This window comes from Globicephala melas, chromosome 10 (genome assembly GCF_963455315.2).
Source record: "Globicephala melas chromosome 10, mGloMel1.2, whole genome shotgun sequence".
NCBI classification, from domain to species: Eukaryota; Metazoa; Chordata; class Mammalia; order Artiodactyla; family Delphinidae; genus Globicephala; species Globicephala melas.
In genome coordinates, this window is record NC_083323.1 from 11686338 (window position 1) to 11704441 (window position 18104).

The 18104-nt window shown below is 38.4% G+C and overlaps 1 protein-coding gene across 20 annotated transcripts in view; it reads left to right on the forward strand.

The window, feature by feature from the left end:
* Positions 1 to 18104, forward strand: part of RBFOX2 (RNA binding fox-1 homolog 2) — a 261511-nt gene that overhangs the window by 52320 nt on the left and 191087 nt on the right. Inside the window, exon 1 of one of the 20 annotated variants that reach the window (XM_060306883.1) lies at positions 8464 to 8568. The exons of the other annotated variants lie outside the window; for them this stretch is intronic. Within the exon in view, the coding sequence (XP_060162866.1) occupies positions 8527 to 8568 (42 nt within the window). The 5' untranslated portion in view covers positions 8464 to 8526. Of the gene's footprint in view, positions 1 to 8463; positions 8569 to 18104 lie in introns of those variants that run through there. 20 annotated transcript variants of the gene reach the window in all.

Here is an 18104-nt window from a genome sequence, read left to right on the forward strand (position 1 = left end):
GGGAAATTGTAGATTCACATGCAGTTGTACAAAAGCTGCTTCTGAAATGGCAGGAAAGCAGAGGTTCTGATTTAGAGGCGGATAGACACCTTTCCTTGTCTTCTGAAGCAGAGTGGAAGAAGATTGGATGAGGGGCCCTTGAGCCCTCCGCTCACCTTGTTGGCTCTCTGCTGTCTTTGGTGTACGCACTTGTCAAATACTAGAAGTGCTCTAGCACGAGAAGTACCCAGTTGCAGTCCCTAGTTCAGGCAGGCCATACCATGAAACCTTGCTGATGTGCTTGAGCAGAGACAATGCTCAGAATGTAGGGATAGATTGGGGGTGGAGACATTGTAGACCTTGGAAGAAGTGAGTTGGAATTGATAGGGTTGAATCAACCAGACATATTTGGTTGGGATCACTAGGATTACTCCGTTCATTGTTTTCCTATTAGCTTAGATGTCATCTTCCTAAAGAGGCCTTCTTTAACCTAAAGTACATTTATGCCAATTTTTTTTAACATTTATTGTGATTTGCAACTAAATATTTGCTTATTTACTTGGTAAAATATTTTTCCCTAATTTGACTATACTTCATGAAGGCAGGGACTGTCTGTTTTGCATACTGTATATGTGGTACCTAGACTAGTAGGTGTACATATCATAAAAGTTCGTTGAATGAATATCATGGGAAATTATGGTTCCTGCTGAAAAGCTTAATTCTTAGTTGGCCAACCCTTTGCCTACTATTTTGGGTCAGAATAGAGACTTGGAAAATTTTCTAGATGAAAGAGTTTTAATCCCTTAGGCTTCTTCTCTTCTTGTAACAAATCAGTAAACTACCTTAGCTTGAGGTCATCACTTAAGCTCTACTAATAGATTCTTGCATCATTTCAGAAAATGTGTTTAAGGCCTAGAATCCCAGGCTCTGAAGCATCTGGTCCACCCTGACCTCTAAAATTAGTAGACTTATTCTTTTCCCTCCTGTTCTACGTGTTTAGAAGAGTAGCACAATTCTATTTTAATGCTTGTTACAAAATAGAATAAGGAAAACACGATGACTCTGGTTTAAAAACTCTCTGCTCATCTAAATTGGTTTAATGGCTAGTCTTTCCTTTTACCACTTCAGCTTCTCATCTTGGAAATGACCTTCCCTAGATTTATCTTTATAAAGGGGGTCACATATATATTAGATCCCTAACTCACTGGGACTCTTTCTTAGGCTTGGCATTTTGTTTGTTTGTTTCTAAGTAACTTTTCTCCCCAAGACCAGGAAGAAAAGGTTAAGTAATTATGGGCAAGAAAATTAGAAAACATATAGGAAAAAAATGTAGGGTTGTGTGGGTGTGTGAGAGTGTTTGTGTATGCATATATATATTGATATTTTCCCCTTCTCTGCCACATTCTTCTGTACCTAGAATGAGATTTTTTTATTCTGGGAAAAATTGCATAACTTCTGGTCTCGGCTGTTTCTTTTAGGTAGTTGAACTATAAAATACTGAATTTGTAGCTGTTACCTTATTAAGGTCTTTGGTCTACTCTTTTGAAAACTGGTAAATGATGTGGTTTTTAGATATGTGTATTGAAGCAGTACCAGTAATAAAGTATTGCCTTTGTCCTGCTGTTCCTTATTGAAGTCGAAATTTGCTTGGAGAGCTGAGAGTCATAGAGGATTGTTATTTTTGAGCTCTGAGGTCAAAATCCTCACAATTAATATTTAAGTGTTATGCTGTCAGCTAAGGTCAATATTCATTTAGGTCAGGGATCACCTCTTATATATCGCTTTTATCTCTTGTAGCACCTAACACAGTCCTGGGCACATGAGAGGTGCTCAGTGCAGTTAATTTAGTGTGATCTTGTGTAACTCACAGGTTGAGTTGGTTGATCTGTTTTTTGGAGGAAAACATCACTTGTGCATTTTATAGACACATACATGGTGTGCCTGGGAATTTTTAAATATGTATTTAAAATGCTACTTTATTCAAGTTTCTAGAGGAAAACATATGAGAATATCTTCAAGGTATTCTTTACTTGAACCAGGACATAAATAATAACTATAAAGGAAAAAAATGATAGATGGACTACATTAGCATTAGGGCTATCTTTTCATTAAAATGCACCATTAAGAAAATAAAAAGGCATGCCACAGAGTAGGAGAAGATATTTGCAATACACGTATCCGGCTGAGATCCAGAATACATAAATAACTCCTTCAAATCAGTATATAAAAGAAGTCCTGTAAATTAATCTTTGAACAAGCCAGAAAAAAAAAATGAGCAAAAGATTTGAATAGGTACTTCACAAAAGATGAGAAGTGGTCGACATCGTTAATCATCAGGTAAAACAAATAACCATAGTGAGATACTACTACACTAACTCCAGAAAGACTGAAATGGAAAGGGCACACGCTACCAGGTGTTAGTGAGGTTGTTCAGCATCAGGAACCCCCCTCAGGAGCCCTCATGCACTGCTGGTGGGGATGTAAGTTGGTACAACTTTGGAAAATCTGCAGTTGGCAGTATCTATCAAAGCTGAACATAAGTGTACCCTATAACCAGCACTTCTACTCATGCTTATATGCAACAGAAATGTGTACGTATGTGCACCAAAAGACATGCACAGGAATGTATGTAGCAGCATTTTTAGTAATAGCCCCAAGCTGGAAATAACACAGTTGCCTTTCAGCAGTACTGGAATATTTTCCAATAAATTATAGTTATAAAATGGAATACTTTACAGTAATAACAGTGAATGAACCATTGCTGTATTCAACAAATGAGTCAGTTTCACAAATGTAATGTGGAACGAAAGAAGCCAGCACAAAAGTACAGTATATAATGTGTGATTTCAGTTACATGAAGTTTAAAAACAGGCAGAATGAATCTATGGTGTTAAAGTCATTACTGTGAGCTGGTAGGAGTGACTTTGCAAACGCCCTAGATGGGCTTCCAGTATGCTGATAGTGTTCTCTCTCTCTCTCTCTCTCTCTCTCTCTCTCTCTCTCTCTCTCTCTTTCTCTCTCTTTTTTTACTTAGATGCTGCTTTACATGGGGGGTTCACTTTGTGGAAATTCATTGAGTTGTATACTTCTGATTTTTTCCCATTTCTGTATATATAGTCACTTCTGTAAAAAGTTTACTTAAAAATTAGATTTTCTTTTTCCTGTGAAAAGCCTATAGATAGCTTTTCCTCTGATGCATGTACTAATCCTTTGCCTGTCAAAGCTGGTAGGATGTGGGCGTGCATATACATTTATGTGTTTGTATATTAGAGATGTCGTATGGGCATGAAGATGCTTCTCTTATTAATGTAAATTTGCTTGTCAAGTATTCAACACACTAAGAGTTTCAGACAGCCATTGGAAAAGAAAAGTGATTAAAAAAAAACTCCACTGATCACTTTTTAAACTAGCTCTCTGAGAAGAATAAGGAAACTTTCACTCTGCCTCACTGCGTAGCAAATTTGGGGTTTGCTCTGCAGATAGAAAAACCTCTTCATTAAATGTTCTCCATCACTAAAGGCTTCATTTTCAGAAGAATGCACCTCCTTTTGACCTTTATTCTTTTTATAAAATTAAGATATAATTGAAATACAACATTACATTAGTTTTAGGTGTACAGCATGATTCAATATATGTATATATTGCAGATGGTCACCATAATATGTCTAGTTAACATCCATCACCACACGCAGTTACAGAGTTTTTTTCTTGTGGTAAGAATTTTTAAGATCTACTCTCTTAGCAACTTTCAAATATATGGTACAGTACTATTAACTGTAGTCACCATGCTGTCCATTACACCCCCATGTCTTATTTATTTTATAACTGGAAGTTTGTACCTTTTGACCACCTTCACCCATTACCCCACCCCAATCCCTACCTCTGGCCACCACCAATCTGTTCTCTGTTAGGGTTTGGGGTTTTTTTTTTTTTGTTTCTTTGTTTGTTGTTGTTGTTGTTTTTAATATTCCTCATATAAGTGAGATCTTACAGTATTTATCTTTCTCTGTCTGACTTATTTCACTTGGCCTAATGCCCTCAAGGTCCATCTGTGTTGTTGCAGATGGCAGGATTTCCTTCTTTTTATGGCCAAATAATATTCCATTGTATATATATACCACATTTTCTTTATCCATTCATTCATCAGTGGTTACTTAGGTTGTTTCCATGTCTTGGCTGTTGTAAATAATGCTGCAATGAACGTGGGCATGCAGGTATCTTTTCGAATTAGTATAGTGCTTTTGTTTCCTTCAGATAAATACCCAGAAGTGGAATTGCTGGATCGTATGGCAGTTCTATTTTTACTTTTTAAGGAACCTCCATACTGTTTTCCGTAGTGGCTTCACCAGTTTACATTCCCACCAACAGTGCACAAGGGGTCCCTTTCCTCCACATGCTCACCAGCACTTGTTATTTCTTGTCTTTTTGATAATAGTCATTCTAGCAGGTGTGAGGTGACATCTCATTGTGGTTTTGACTTGCATTTCCCTGATGATTAGTGATGTTGAGCACCTTTTCACGTACCTGTTGGCCATCTGCAGGTCTTCTTTGGAAAATGTCTATTCAGATCCCCTGCTCATTTTATAATCAGATTGTTTGTTGTTTTGTTATTGAGTTGTATGGGTTCTTTATGTATTTTGGATATTAACCCCTTATCAGATATATGATTTGCAAATATCTTCTCCCATTCAGTAGGTTGACTTTTCATTTTGTTGGTAGTTTCTTTTGTTGTGGAGAGGCTTTTTATTGACCTTTATTCTTATCATGGAAACTATAAAGAGAGGAACTCTTCACATGATACTAAAAAAATTTTCCCCCTTACTCTATGGAAATCTAACTCAAAGCAAGGCAGTTTAGGAAAACCTAACCTGGATGAGGTAGAAAATCATGTGGCCTTGACTTCTCTCAACTGGTCATATCTCTCAATTCTCAGTCTGGCCTTAGTAAAATTCTTGAAAGTCATCTTAAGATTGCCATGTTGTTTTCTGACCATACCTGCGTAAATCTTCGTTCTCTCTCCCTGGAAGGCCCTTACTTGCCTCATTTACCTCAGTAAACTCCTGGAGCTCATTCTCCACGATACCTTTGAGAGGTAGCCATTCCTCTTGTGTCTTCTCACTCTACCTGTATACTCTGCCATATCACAGACTACACATAACTGTGTTTATCTGGCCTCCAGTGCTCGCCTTTTGAGACATACCAGCTGGCATGTGGTAGGTATTCAAGAAATATTGAAAGAAAGTATGAATGATTTGGCATATTTTCTAAAAAACAATAGCTATTTTCTACGGATTAAAAGTCGATGATAATAGTTGATATTAGTAGATATATTCTAAATTTTTTCAGAAGTGATACTTTGTGTTAATTTCTCAGTAAACCCAGGAATGTATTTACAGCAGGGGGCGTATTGTGGCAGTAGGCAGGAGGGATGCTAACTGGTTTACATGGGTATCGGACATGAGCCCTTGGCCTCTTTAGCGTGGTCCTCTAATAGCTGATTTAATATTAGTGGAATCTCTGGAGAAATACTTTGAAATGCTCTCATTCTGTGTGCAGAATGTGAGATCATAAATAATCTAATGTACAGATCTTGACTGCACAGGGTTTATGGATTAAAATCAGCAGATGAGACTGTGTAGGCATTAGGACCTTATGACTGGGACAGTGTAGGCATTTTGACAGTGATAATTTTGTTCATCTCAAATATTATAAAATTTAATTCCAGAATATGCTATCTGAAGTTTTATCATTTCACTTCAGCATGTAATTTCTCAAGCCAATTTTAATTTTAAAAGATCTGAGTAGAATCATTGCCATTTGTCCAGAAGTTTAGACTAATAGGATTAGGATAATAAATTAATAAGTATTGAGTGCCTGCTCAGCGTTTAAAACTGTTAGTATACCTAAAAAGTATGACTTTGACCTTGATGTCAAGCAATCTGTATTTTATTTTATTTATTTTTAAATTTTTTTTTTGGCTGCATGGGCTCCTCATTGTGGCATGCGGGCTGGGTTCTCTAGCTGTGGCGTGCAGGCTCCAGAGCACATGGGCTCAGTAGTTGCTGCACATGGGCTTAGTAGCCCTGGGGCACGCGGGATCTTAGTTCCCCGACCAGGGATCGAACCCACATCCCCTGCAATGGAAGGCGGATTCTTGACCACTGTACCACCAGGGAAGTCCCGCAACCTGTATTTTATTGATGACATAAGAAATCACAGATACAAAGTGATTTCTGACTGTTTCTTTCCAACCCCAACTGTCTGTAAATGGGAGGCCAAGCAGAAAAAACACAGGCTTTGGAGTCCAAACACATCTGGGTTAGAATCTTAGCTTTTAAAAAAATTAAATAACAAATTATATAACCGTGGTCACATTGACATCTCTGGAACTGTTGTTTCTCTGTTTGCAAAGAGATGTAAGAATATATGCAAGTTGCAGTTTTTTGGTTTTATTTTTGAGAATTAATGACAACCCATATAAACCCCCTGGCACATAGTAAGTACACTTAATGTGTGTTTGAATGAAAGGAGTGGGTAAATAGAGCTTTATTTGCAGTAGTCCACGTAGTCCAGACCATTCTTGATAGATGTCATAATGATAACTAATGTAAGTCAAGCTGCATAATTGATTGGATGGGCAATCTTGGGAACTGTGCTTCAGTCTTCCCATTGTGGAATAAGGTGACTGACCTTCTGTTTGTTTAAGAATATTGAGGAGAACTTTTAGAATAGTGTTCATCTTAGTTAGCCTGTGGAACCGTCTGATTAGTGGTGTACACAGTAAAGCTTTCACACAAGGAGTGGCTTGTCACGAGTCCACGTGGAGTGAAATGAGGAAGTACAAACCTCAGAGATGGGCTAGTCATGCTGTGTTCCTCCTCCCCCTGACTGCCCCCCTCCATGTGAGTTTCCATTGTTTATTAGCAAATACCGCATCCTTTGCTGTGTTCTGTAGCAGTTCTGAAGCTTAGTCTGGATGCCTGTATGTTAACTGGTGGGGCATTTTGACTCTGCTGAATGTTCCATATTGTTTAAATTCTGTTTGGGGCAAATGACTATTTATCGTACAAAATTATTTTCCTTTCATGTCTATTTTTTCACTGGAGAGTTGGTGCCCTGGAGCTGAGTCTCTGCCCTGCAAACCCAAAATACAGTTTTCCTGGGTGTGTCTTATTTTAATCCACCCCCTTTCATACTGTAAGGCTCTGACCTGCTTGGAGCCTTTCCTACTTGGTTACAATTGATGCTTTGTCCTTTAGAGTCATATATGACTAGCCACTGGGTTGACTCAGTGTTCAGCTATCAAATATGGCTCTGACAAAAAATCATTTCCCTAGAAATGGGCAGCCAAGCTGGAAAATGAAACCCTGGTCCATATTGAGTCATTTAGGGAGAATGAGTAGCAGTTTCAAAATTAGAGTTAGGACTAAGCAAAGAAAAGATAGGGCCAGCTCCAAAATTGAGAACTAGTCAAAGATTAGCTGGATTTTACTAGAAGTAGACACCTTTGGGGGAACTATCTGTGGTTCAAGAAAGTATGCATACATTGTGCCGTATCTAATGAGTATGGAGGGATCATTTTCTAGAAGTTCATGTTCTTCCTCTGTGGATTATTGATTTCTGTTAATATCCACAGGAATTTCACTACTAATGATGTCAGCTTACTCTATTCAGTCCCTTTGGCCAAGGGACTTAAACTACTTTACATTAATTTTGTCAGTAATTCTTATAACATCCCTGTGTGGGAGCTGCTTTTGAGATGAGGGATGTCAGAACTTGCTCTAGTTTACATAGCAGGTCAGTCTCTGGGATGGAAAATTCGACCCAGGATTTGTGGTTCTAGGCTTAGCATGTTTGGTCACTGAAGTGTGCAGTCTTTCAACTTCACTTCTCTCCCCTTTTCCTCCTCCTTTTTTTCCTCTGCTGGAGGAAATAATATCAAGCAAATAGCGAGGGAATCCAGTCTTCTGAGTGGTTGGAGACTTAGGAATTCTGCCTTTAGGCATGGAGTTTCCAATCCTTGGCTTGAGATGGAAAGAAACAGCAGAAGACCGATGCTCAGCCCATAACATGTCCTAACTGGTTTTTTGACCAGTGCGTACTTTTATTTTTGTTCTTTTTTTTTTTTTTTCTTATTGGGAAGAGAGGAGGGTGTGAGAGTTTTCTGTGTGCCAGCCTTATATGTGGAACAGTCAGATGTTTTTAATGCTCAGCAGATACTGCTTTGGGTTGGGGGCCAGAGAGAAAGAGGTGAAGCAGCCACTTTAGGGTGGGGTTGAGAGAAGGGTGGAATGTAGGAAGGAGGACGTTTCTCTGTTTTCTTAGTCATAGGACTTTGAATCCCAAGTAGCTAAATTTAGCTCAGGTTCCTGTTGAAAGCATCATTTTTTGGGGGCGGGTGGTAAGGGGAGAACGGAAAACCTTTTTGTGTATCCTGCTCCATGAAGCCAATAGGGAAGCAGGAGGAGGTGAGGTTGCCATAGAGATGGTAGCTGTGTGCAAGGGGAGAGCAGCAGGGTTTAGAATTCCAGGAAGGAAGAGAGAGTGATGTCATCAGATTCCATGGACCAGCCCAGGAACCCCTGTGAGGTTGGTGGGGAGTTGGGTGTGCGTGGGGGGTGGTGGATGGGAGTTTGTGCAGGGGAATTGTGGCTTCAGTAAGGTGTGGGGAGTCCAGTTCAAGCACAGAGGTTGGTTGTGTGGAATCGTGCTGATCTGCGTTAATGCCTGCTTTTTAAAAATCTGTAAATCATTCTGAATTTGCAGAATATTTTCTTTGTTGAAAAGGATGTATTCATTTAACAAAGGAGCTAATCCAGATGTAGGAATATAATACCTGTCTAGAGTTATGTTCCCTGTAGTATTTGTGTGTGCCTTTATCCTCTGTACGTGAGGGTATTTGTGCACCTATTTTGGACATATAGTTGCCTTTGTAGGATGCCTTTTATGGTGCTGCATGCAGTTAAATGCTTTATTAATGCCTGATTATTATATTTATTTTTCTACGGATGGGTGTGTATAAATAAAGCACACTTTTTATTTTTAAAAAATCTGGAAGGAAATCAAAGCCATTGCTTTTGCAGCAGAAAGGAGAACTGCATGCTTCAGGACAGTTGTTCTGAACATATGCGTGCGTGCCCGTACTGATAGTGAAGGGCAAATGTGTTTCTTTTGGAATGAGTGAGGGGCTAATATTTTTAAAAACAAATATAACAGTCTGTGCATCCAGATGAGTATTGTCCTTCAAAATAGTCACTTTGACTCTGGTGATACAGCCACTGCGCAAAACATAAAGAACTCTCCTTTGGAATCAGCTTCAGAGATGAGTGATGAGGACAACATTTTTAATATCTAACATCACATTTTTTATTTAAAAAGAATACCTAGCTTGATCAGACACTGGATTTCTTTGAACTGGCTTTTCCTGATTTGGGGTTGTCAAAAAAATCAAATCTGTGTTCAAATGATGAGCTTTTGTCCCAGTTAAAGATATTTAAAGTCATAGGTTTAGGTTCTGAAGGCATTTTCATTTTCAGATCAAGAGCTCCTAGATTATGTAGTTTAGCAGTGGCTGCATGAATGATGGCAACATCTGAGGAATAAGAGCATAGCCTTCTCAGGGCACAGTCTTCTGAGGTGACCCATGTGGACTTACTTGTTCAACTGTGTTTGTTAAAATCAGTGACATTACCATTGGGTGATCGAAGCAGCATTTTGTGATGTGTCTGAGGGCACAGACTAAGGAACCAGATTGATTCAAGCGTGCACCCCTGTTCTGCTGCTCAGTGACTGACCTTGGACAAGTAGCAGTCTCTTGGTGCATTGGTTTCCTCGTGTCTAAAATGGGGATGATAGTGCTATAAGTACCAACCTTACAGTGTGGTGCTGAGGGAAAGTAAACTAATACAGAAAACACTTAGACATTTGGTATGTTCTCAATCAGTGTTTCCTTTGGCTATTGTCATTAATAATTAATTATACATTTCTTTGAATCACAGAATTATGAGGTAGAAGGTTTCAGACACCCTGAATGTCCAGGAGGGAGGGGCCTAGGAATCTATAATTTTTAAGTGATTCCCAGATGATTACGATGAACAGCCAGGTTTGGGAACCGCTGTGTGTAATCCGTTTTGAGTATGGCCCAAGCGCTAGAAGTGTCATCATTTCCTGAAATCTTATTAGAAGTGCAGAATCTCAGGTGCCATCCCAGACCCAATGAATCAGAATCTGCATTTTTAACAAGATACCCTGCAGTGACCTGTATGCATGTTAAAGTTTAAGGAACACTGCTTTTCTTCTACCAGTGGGAGTAATTGGGTGATAACTACAGGTTAAAGATGGATTATTTCTCAGTTATTCCCATTGGTAGAAGAGAAACAGTCAGGCTAAGCCAGTGTGTAGATGAGCCTGCACTTCCCTTCCCTGTTGCTTAGCCTATAGGGATAAGTGCTTTTCTGGACTAAGTCACTGTGTACCATTTAACGGAAAGAAGAGAGTTATAATTGTGCCTCTGCCTCTACCACTTACTAGTTGTTTGGCCTTGATCTAGTCATTCAACCTCTCTGAGTCTCAGTGGCCTCAGCTGATAACGGAAATAATACCCAGACCATGCAATAATGTGCATGAAGTATCTAGCACATTGCAGTGTCTGCACACATTAGTGCCTCCCCCCTCCCCCGCCCCCTTCCCCCTTTCAGTGATGATCTGTGTAGTAGTTCTGTTCCCTCAGAAAGGGCCACCAGTCGAGACCCAACACCATTCTCACTGGGTAGTTTCCTTGCCTCTTGCCCTTCTTTCAGCTATCTCGAGCATCTCATTGTACTACAGAAAACCGTACGTATAGTTTTCTTTGCCACTTTTTTCTGTTAAGTGCCTTTTACTTAATGGAGACTATCTAAGAGGGCTGGAAGAACTACAGGAGTTGAATAGTGGAGCTGGTATAGGAATTAGGTGTGATGAGATCTGATAGAGGCAGCCCTTTCATGAATTCTTAGTAAGCTGACCATATGTTTTAGAAAATTAATTTGTATTTTAAAAAAATTGCCGTTTTTAAAAAAAAACCCACCGTGAATTCATATGATTTCATTTAAAGTCTTCTAGACTAGTTGCAAGCAAGAATTAACATGGCATTTATCAGAAGATCCTTGAATTGTAATGAGCATTATCTTTTTTCTGACCAGGGAATTAATATGATAAGGGGAAGTTCAGGGACTTGCTCTGGGGACACCAGAAGTAGATGGCAGAGAGTTTAGGTCAGAGGATTGGCAATCGTAGCAAGTAGGGCATTGGAAGCAACAGCAGGAGTAGGAGATAGAAAGGCCCATTGTCACTCAGCCATATAAATCTTAGGGGACTGAGGGATAAGGCAGGATTGTGAACTCAAAGCGTATAATAAAAATTGTTATAATAATAGCTTTCCTCTCTATAAGGTGGGTACACTCCTAGGTGCTTTGTATATATTATGCGTAATCTTAACATCTCTGCAAGGTATAGGAATAATAGATCAGAGAGGTTGAGTAACTTGCCCTCAGTCACTCAGCTAATAGCAACAGAGCTCGTTTGAAATCATGTTGAATAGCAGTGTGAGTGATGAGACTGTTTTAAAAGCTAAATTGAAATAGCAAATATATGCCAGTTAAAGTAAAATTTATTTTGTCTGTATTGACCTTTATGGCTAAAGGGTTAACATGTTAGCCTATCTAGGAGGGATTTTTGGAATGTTGCAGAATTATCCTTTTGGGATATATTTCCTTTATACTCTGAGGCTAATAAAGAGGTATCTTTTTTTTTTTTAAAGTCTGCAGTTCAGTGAAAGAGCAGTTTCAACTGAATATCACGATACAAGGGTTGTTTGACCATGGGATTTTGACTATGACCCATGATAAGAGATCCATTTTATGTGACAACCTAGTGTATAGTTAGATGTTTATCTGTATATATGTGACCAAAACACGTTTCATGGAATAATTTTTACCCTTACTAAACGTGAGGTACTTGATTCTTTCTTTCTGTTTAAAAATTCTATTGTAGTCCAGTATAGTGATTCTTAAAAGTGTGGTCTATGGACCTCACTTCCCCCGCCCACAAAGGTACCCAAGAACCTTTTAGGGGGGTCTTCAAGGTCAAAACTCTTTTCATAACATTAAGATGTTTTTTGCCTTTCCTACTATGTTGACATTTGCACTGGTGTTGTGTTAGCAATGATGGGTCGTCCTAGAGTGAATCAAGGCACCGGCACAAAACTGTACTGGTAGTCATTATTTTTTTTACCGCCACACCCTTGTACTTAAAGGAGGGGCGAAAAAAGTCAGTTTCATTGATATTATATAATGAAATGTGTCAATATTGAGAAGATCTTTATGACTTAGTGAACCAGTATTTTATAAACAAACAATGCAAGATGTTACGTAATCATGATAGGTGAAAATTCATTCAAAATGCAGGACAGGCCAATGGGTCTTATGAAAAAAATTCATTGATATGGTTTCAGATGTCACACTGCAACTAACTTTTACAGAACTGTTACTTTTCAAGTTTTGGTATAATATTAAGGAAGAATATCCATAGATATGTGAAAAGACTATTAAAGTACTCCTACTTTTTCCAAATACATATCTGTGGAAGGCCAGATTTTCTTCATATACTTTCACCAAAATAACATATCACAACAGATTGAAGGCAGAAGCAGATATCTTAGCCATCTTCTGTTAAGTGGGATGTGAAAGATATTTGCAAAAACAAAATGTAAGACAATGGCACTGTTCTCACTAAATTTTTTGTTTTATAAAATATAGTTAATTTTCATAAAATGTTTTATGTTAGCATAGTGGTTTATTATTGGTATTTTAAAGTGAATTAACAAATATTTTAAAAATTACGCAGTTTCAGTTTTTAATAGGCAAATACTAATCCTTATTAACTCCCATAAACAAAAGTTCTTTGGGATCTCTAGTAATTTTTAAGAGGGTAAAGGGATTCTAAGACGCGAAAGTTTGAGAGCTGCTGCTCTCTTTTTTTTAATTTTTTAATAATGATTGAGATCTCTTAAATTAAATCAGTCATGAATGGGTCTTGACTCAGTTTGAAAATACACTGAGCCAGAGTTACAAGAATTGCGTTGTGAAGGCAGGTAGCACTTCGCTAGATTTTACTAAAGTTGAGTTGATGTGGGAGAACACCCTAAGATGCGAAGTAAATTGAGTGAAGTTTAGATCTGGAAATTAGCTATTTGCAGTTATCCTTCAAACCCCATCCAGATCTTGCCTCCCATGACTTGCCGTGTTTGTAATTTCTTCATGCCTTTCTCACTGCATTATCAACTTCGTACACTTGTTCCCTCTGGACCTTATATTTACATTTTATTGCATGATTCATGTTGTGCTTATTTACATGCCTGTCTCTCTTACTAGACTATGAGTTCCTGAAGAAAAGAATCAGTAACTTATTTGTCTTTCTATTTCTGCCATAGTGCCAGACACATGAATGTCCTTCAGTAAATATTTGTTGAAGGAATAAATAAATGGGGAGAAAAAGGGAATGACCAGGTGAGGCCAGATTTAGAGTGTTTGGAACTTGATCATGTAAGCAATGGAGTGCCATTAGCATGGGAGTGATATGAGTGGTGTTTGATGAATTACCCTGGCCTGGTAAGAAAATTGGGAAGAGGTGGATGGAGACTGCTGGACCAGCTAAGAAGCTATTATTCAGTTATTTAGGCTTGACTCAGATGACCCAGGCCTGGATTAAGGTGAATGCTTTTGCCAGAGGTAATGAAAGATATGTGTGCTGAAAAATATTTACAAAAACAGAAATATAATATTACCCCTATTACCTCATATTTATTGCATACTTATCCTGAATATAGTTTTAAGGGCTTTATGTGTATTATTTAATCTTCACAGCATCCTTGAGAAGGTACTGTTATTATTCCTAATTTTTGATGGTTAAGTGAAAACAATATGTATTCGTTGTTGAAAAATTAGAAAATACAGATAGGCAAAAGAAAAAAAAAATGTATGTCACTCTGTAAACCCAAACTCAACACCAAGACATAAACACTAAACATTTTGGGAAACATCCTTTTAGACTTAAGGGAAAAAAAGTTATGTGTATGTGCTATAAATGCCTGAATATGAGGAAACTCTGTATATAAGGCTTTAAGTTGTTTTCCATTGAAAGGACAAGCCATCCTAAATATATAAATTTTTAGGGATGTTGATGAAATAGGCAAATGTCTTTAAAATACTGATTTTATTTATGCATACATGCCTATTCAAAGTCTTATATAATAATTTAGAAACATTTTATTTTCTATGGTTTTGGGAAGAAAATTTATACATACTCTACGGCATCAGTATTTGTATCATTGCTTAGAACCACTGAGTCTTCAAATAGTTTTCCAGGGTATATACTGAGGTGTGGCACTTTTTTGAATCCGTATCTGTTGTAGTCACTGATGATTTTATTTCAAGCTACAAGAACCCATTCAAATAACATCATTATCACCATATTGTATACTGCATTGCTTTTCAAAAAATGTTTTTATTGAGATGAAATTCACATAACATATTATTAGTCTTTTAGAAGTGAACAATTTGGTGGTATTTAGTACATTCACAGTATTGTGCAGACACCACCCCTATCTAGTTGCAAACACTTTTCTCACCCCATACCTATTAAGCAGTCACCCTCCATTTCCCTTTCCTTCCATCTGCTTTCGGCCTCTATGAATTTACCTATTCTTGGTATTTCATATAAATGGAATTATACAATATGAGACCTTTTGTGTCTGGCTTTTTTCATGTACCATCATGTTTTCAAGGTCCATTCATGTTGTAGCATGTATCAGCACTTTGTTCCTTTTTAAAGTTGAATAATGTTCCTTTGTATGTGTATACAATTATTTATTCGTTCATTGATGGACATTTGTGTTATTTCCACATCTCAGCTATTTTGCATAGTGTGTACAAGTACTTATATGAGTACTTGTTTTTAATTCCTTGGGCAATATACCTAGCAGTGGAATTGCTGGGCCATGCGGTAGTTCGATATTTAACTTTTTGAGGAACCACCAGACTATTTTCTTTAGCAGCTGCACCATTTTATATTCCTACCAGCAGTGTACAAGAGTTGGTCAATTTATTTTTAATGAGGAACACAATATGATGGGGAAAGTAAAGAGAAAATATGTGTGGCCTTCGAGTTTATTAGAGCTTTGTATCTCAGATTTTGCTTGGTGGACTTATTAAATATTTAGCATCATTTCAGCGCCAAGAATGAAATTTAGCTTAGGGAGATGTATCTAATCTATTTTAAGTGGCAAACAGACTAAGAAGTGAAGATCAGAGAAGTGAAAGAAGGGAAATTTAAATAGACTGTAAAATTCCTTGAGGGCAAAGGCCCTATTCATCTTTGTATCCTCTGCATTTAATAAAATACTTGGCATGTGATAAGCAGTATTGGGGGGGCGTCCCCAAGACTACCCCAGCTCCAATGATTTGCTAGGATTTACAGAATTCATTGTATAGACATACTCATGGCTATGATTTATAACAGTGAAAGGATACAAAGCAAAATCACCAAGGGAAAATTTGCATGGGGTGAAGTCCAGAAGAAATCAGTCTCCAGCTTCCTAGAGTTCTCTTGCAGTTGAGTCACACAGGGTGTGCTTACTTCCTTCAGCCAGTGGTGGCAGTGTTGTCTACCAGGGAAGCTCATCAGGCTTAGCGCTGAAATTTTCTTTTTGGGGCACGGCTGGGAAGGGTTGTTCACGTAGGCACCCTGTACCTAGCACATGCTCAAATTCTAGACTCCCAGGAGGAAAGCAGTGTTCGGCATAAACCGTATTGTTTGCACAGTTTAGGCACAGTGAGCCACTCTTACCAGTTCTGGGAATAGAACCCTCCTGATATCTAAGTTCCCAGGCACCAGTCAAGGCCAACCAGCAAACTGCCCTTTCTAAGTATAGCAGCCAGGACTGCTTTGTTCATTCTTTTCCCGTACATAGATGTTGAGTTCTTTAAAAAGTGTTGCTAGGTTCTGTGAAGAAAAATAAATGCTATAGTAGGGAACCAGCAGGGACTTGAGTATCAGACCAACCTGGATTTGCATTATTGTAGACAAATTGCATCATTTTCTGAGCCTCAGTTTTCTTAATATTGAGAGATATATTACAGAGTTTTAGTGAGAATACAAAGTGATAACGTATAGAAAACATGAAGCACAATGACTGCCCTGTGTGAGATAAGTGGCTATTAGCATTTTGTTTCAGCTCATCTGTACCAATCTGGGTCCAATCAGGACAAAGAGACTATAAGTAATTTAGACAAGGAATTTAACATAAAGAATTGTTTACTATAACAGCAGATTGAATTAATAAGGGATTGGATTGTAAGAGGTAAAGAGAACTCTAAGGAATAGCAGATGTAATACAATAGATATAAAATAATGTAATAATATGATTGATAGATGATAATATATCATTAGTATAAAGTTAATTTGTAACAGCAGCTATCCTTAGGGCTGAGATAAAGCACCCCCAAAGTGAGCTGTCTCTTAAAAAAAAGATGGGGTATTTGGGGTGGAAGTGGTGAGTGTAACGAAGAGCTACTGTCTGTCAGTTTTCTTGGTGGGGAGGTGGGACGAATTACCCTATGTTTTATTTTATTCTACTGTAGTGTGAAAGTTTAGTCTACCAGTTACCCATTGCACCTTCTGTTGGGCCTGTGTTGTTAGATACTACCAGATTCATATCCCTTGTAAGCCCTCTTATCTTTGGGTACCTTGAACCCTGTATGGTTTGGATGCGGAATGATGTCCTGTGGTTGCTAAGCAGTCTCTCTTCCTGACCCTACTTGTTGCTAGGATTTGTTTTTGTACGTAATAGCATGGGAACTTAGGTACATCTTCAGTTCCTGTGGTGTTCCCTTCCATGTTCCTGTTCAAAAGTAGGCTTACTACTTGAAAAACAGTAACTTGGGCTGCAAAACAAGGTAATGAAATACCCTGGGAATTTGCTTTTGCTTTTTATTTTTTTTTATTTGATTTTTTTTTCCCCCTAGCCATTTTGGTCTAAATCAGTCTTTCCCTCCATTGCTAAATGTAAGGTAATGTGAAATTAATTTTCAGTTGGGAGTAAGTCAGTGAAAAATTTGGGCTTGTACCATTGCCCAAGCTTTGTTTGTTAGAGGACATCTTCATTCTTACTTTCCTTTGCTTCCTTTTACTTTCCTCTCCCCAAATTGCATGGTGGCAAGAATTTATTTTGTTCCATTCTCAGTATTTTTCTTCCCCTTCCATTTTGTGAAATGGGTTTGATTTTGTTAGACACAAAAGAAAAACAATAGGATGGGTTAAATTTTTTTTTCTAATTGCTTGGTGTAACTTCCTTGTGCATTTCCAGTTTTCTGCACCTGCTCCTAAACAACCCTCATCATTGATGGAAGCCAATAAGAAATACTTTTGTAATAAATCTCTGGACGCTGAACACATGACCTGTTAAGTAGGTGAAACCAAGGGAGACGGCAGAGGCTCCTAGGCTCCCTAGGCTCCTCAGTTAGTGTTTTATTGATATTGCTTAGGATTTATAGCTAGTATGTTATTTTTTTAAATTAATTAATTTTATTTTTGGCTGTGTTGGGTCTTCGTTGCTGCACGCGGCCTTTCTCTCGTTGCAGTGAGTGGGAACTACTCTTTGTTGCGGTGCGCGGTGCTCAGGCTTCTCATTGCAGTGGCTTCTCATGTTGTGGAGCGTGGGCTCTAGGCGCACGGGCTTCAGTAGTTGCCGCACGCGGGCTCAGTAGTTGTGGCTCGCGGGCTCTAGAGCGCAGGCTCAGTCGTTGTGGCTCATGGGCTTAGTTGCTCCGTGGCATGTGGCATCTTCCCGGACCAGGGATCGAACCTGTGTCCCCTGCAATGGCAGGCGGATTCTTAACCACTGTGCTGCCAGGGAAGTCCTGCTAGTATGTTATATCACTGCTATATTTCTGTACCGAAAGCAGGGCTTTTTTGATTTTCAGTGTTGTTAAGTCCTCTTAGTACCTCTCTTTTAACTGTATTTTTTAAATGCTTAAGGAAGCAGTTCTTTTCTATTGTACCTCCCAGGTGCAGTATTCTGGGTAATTTTC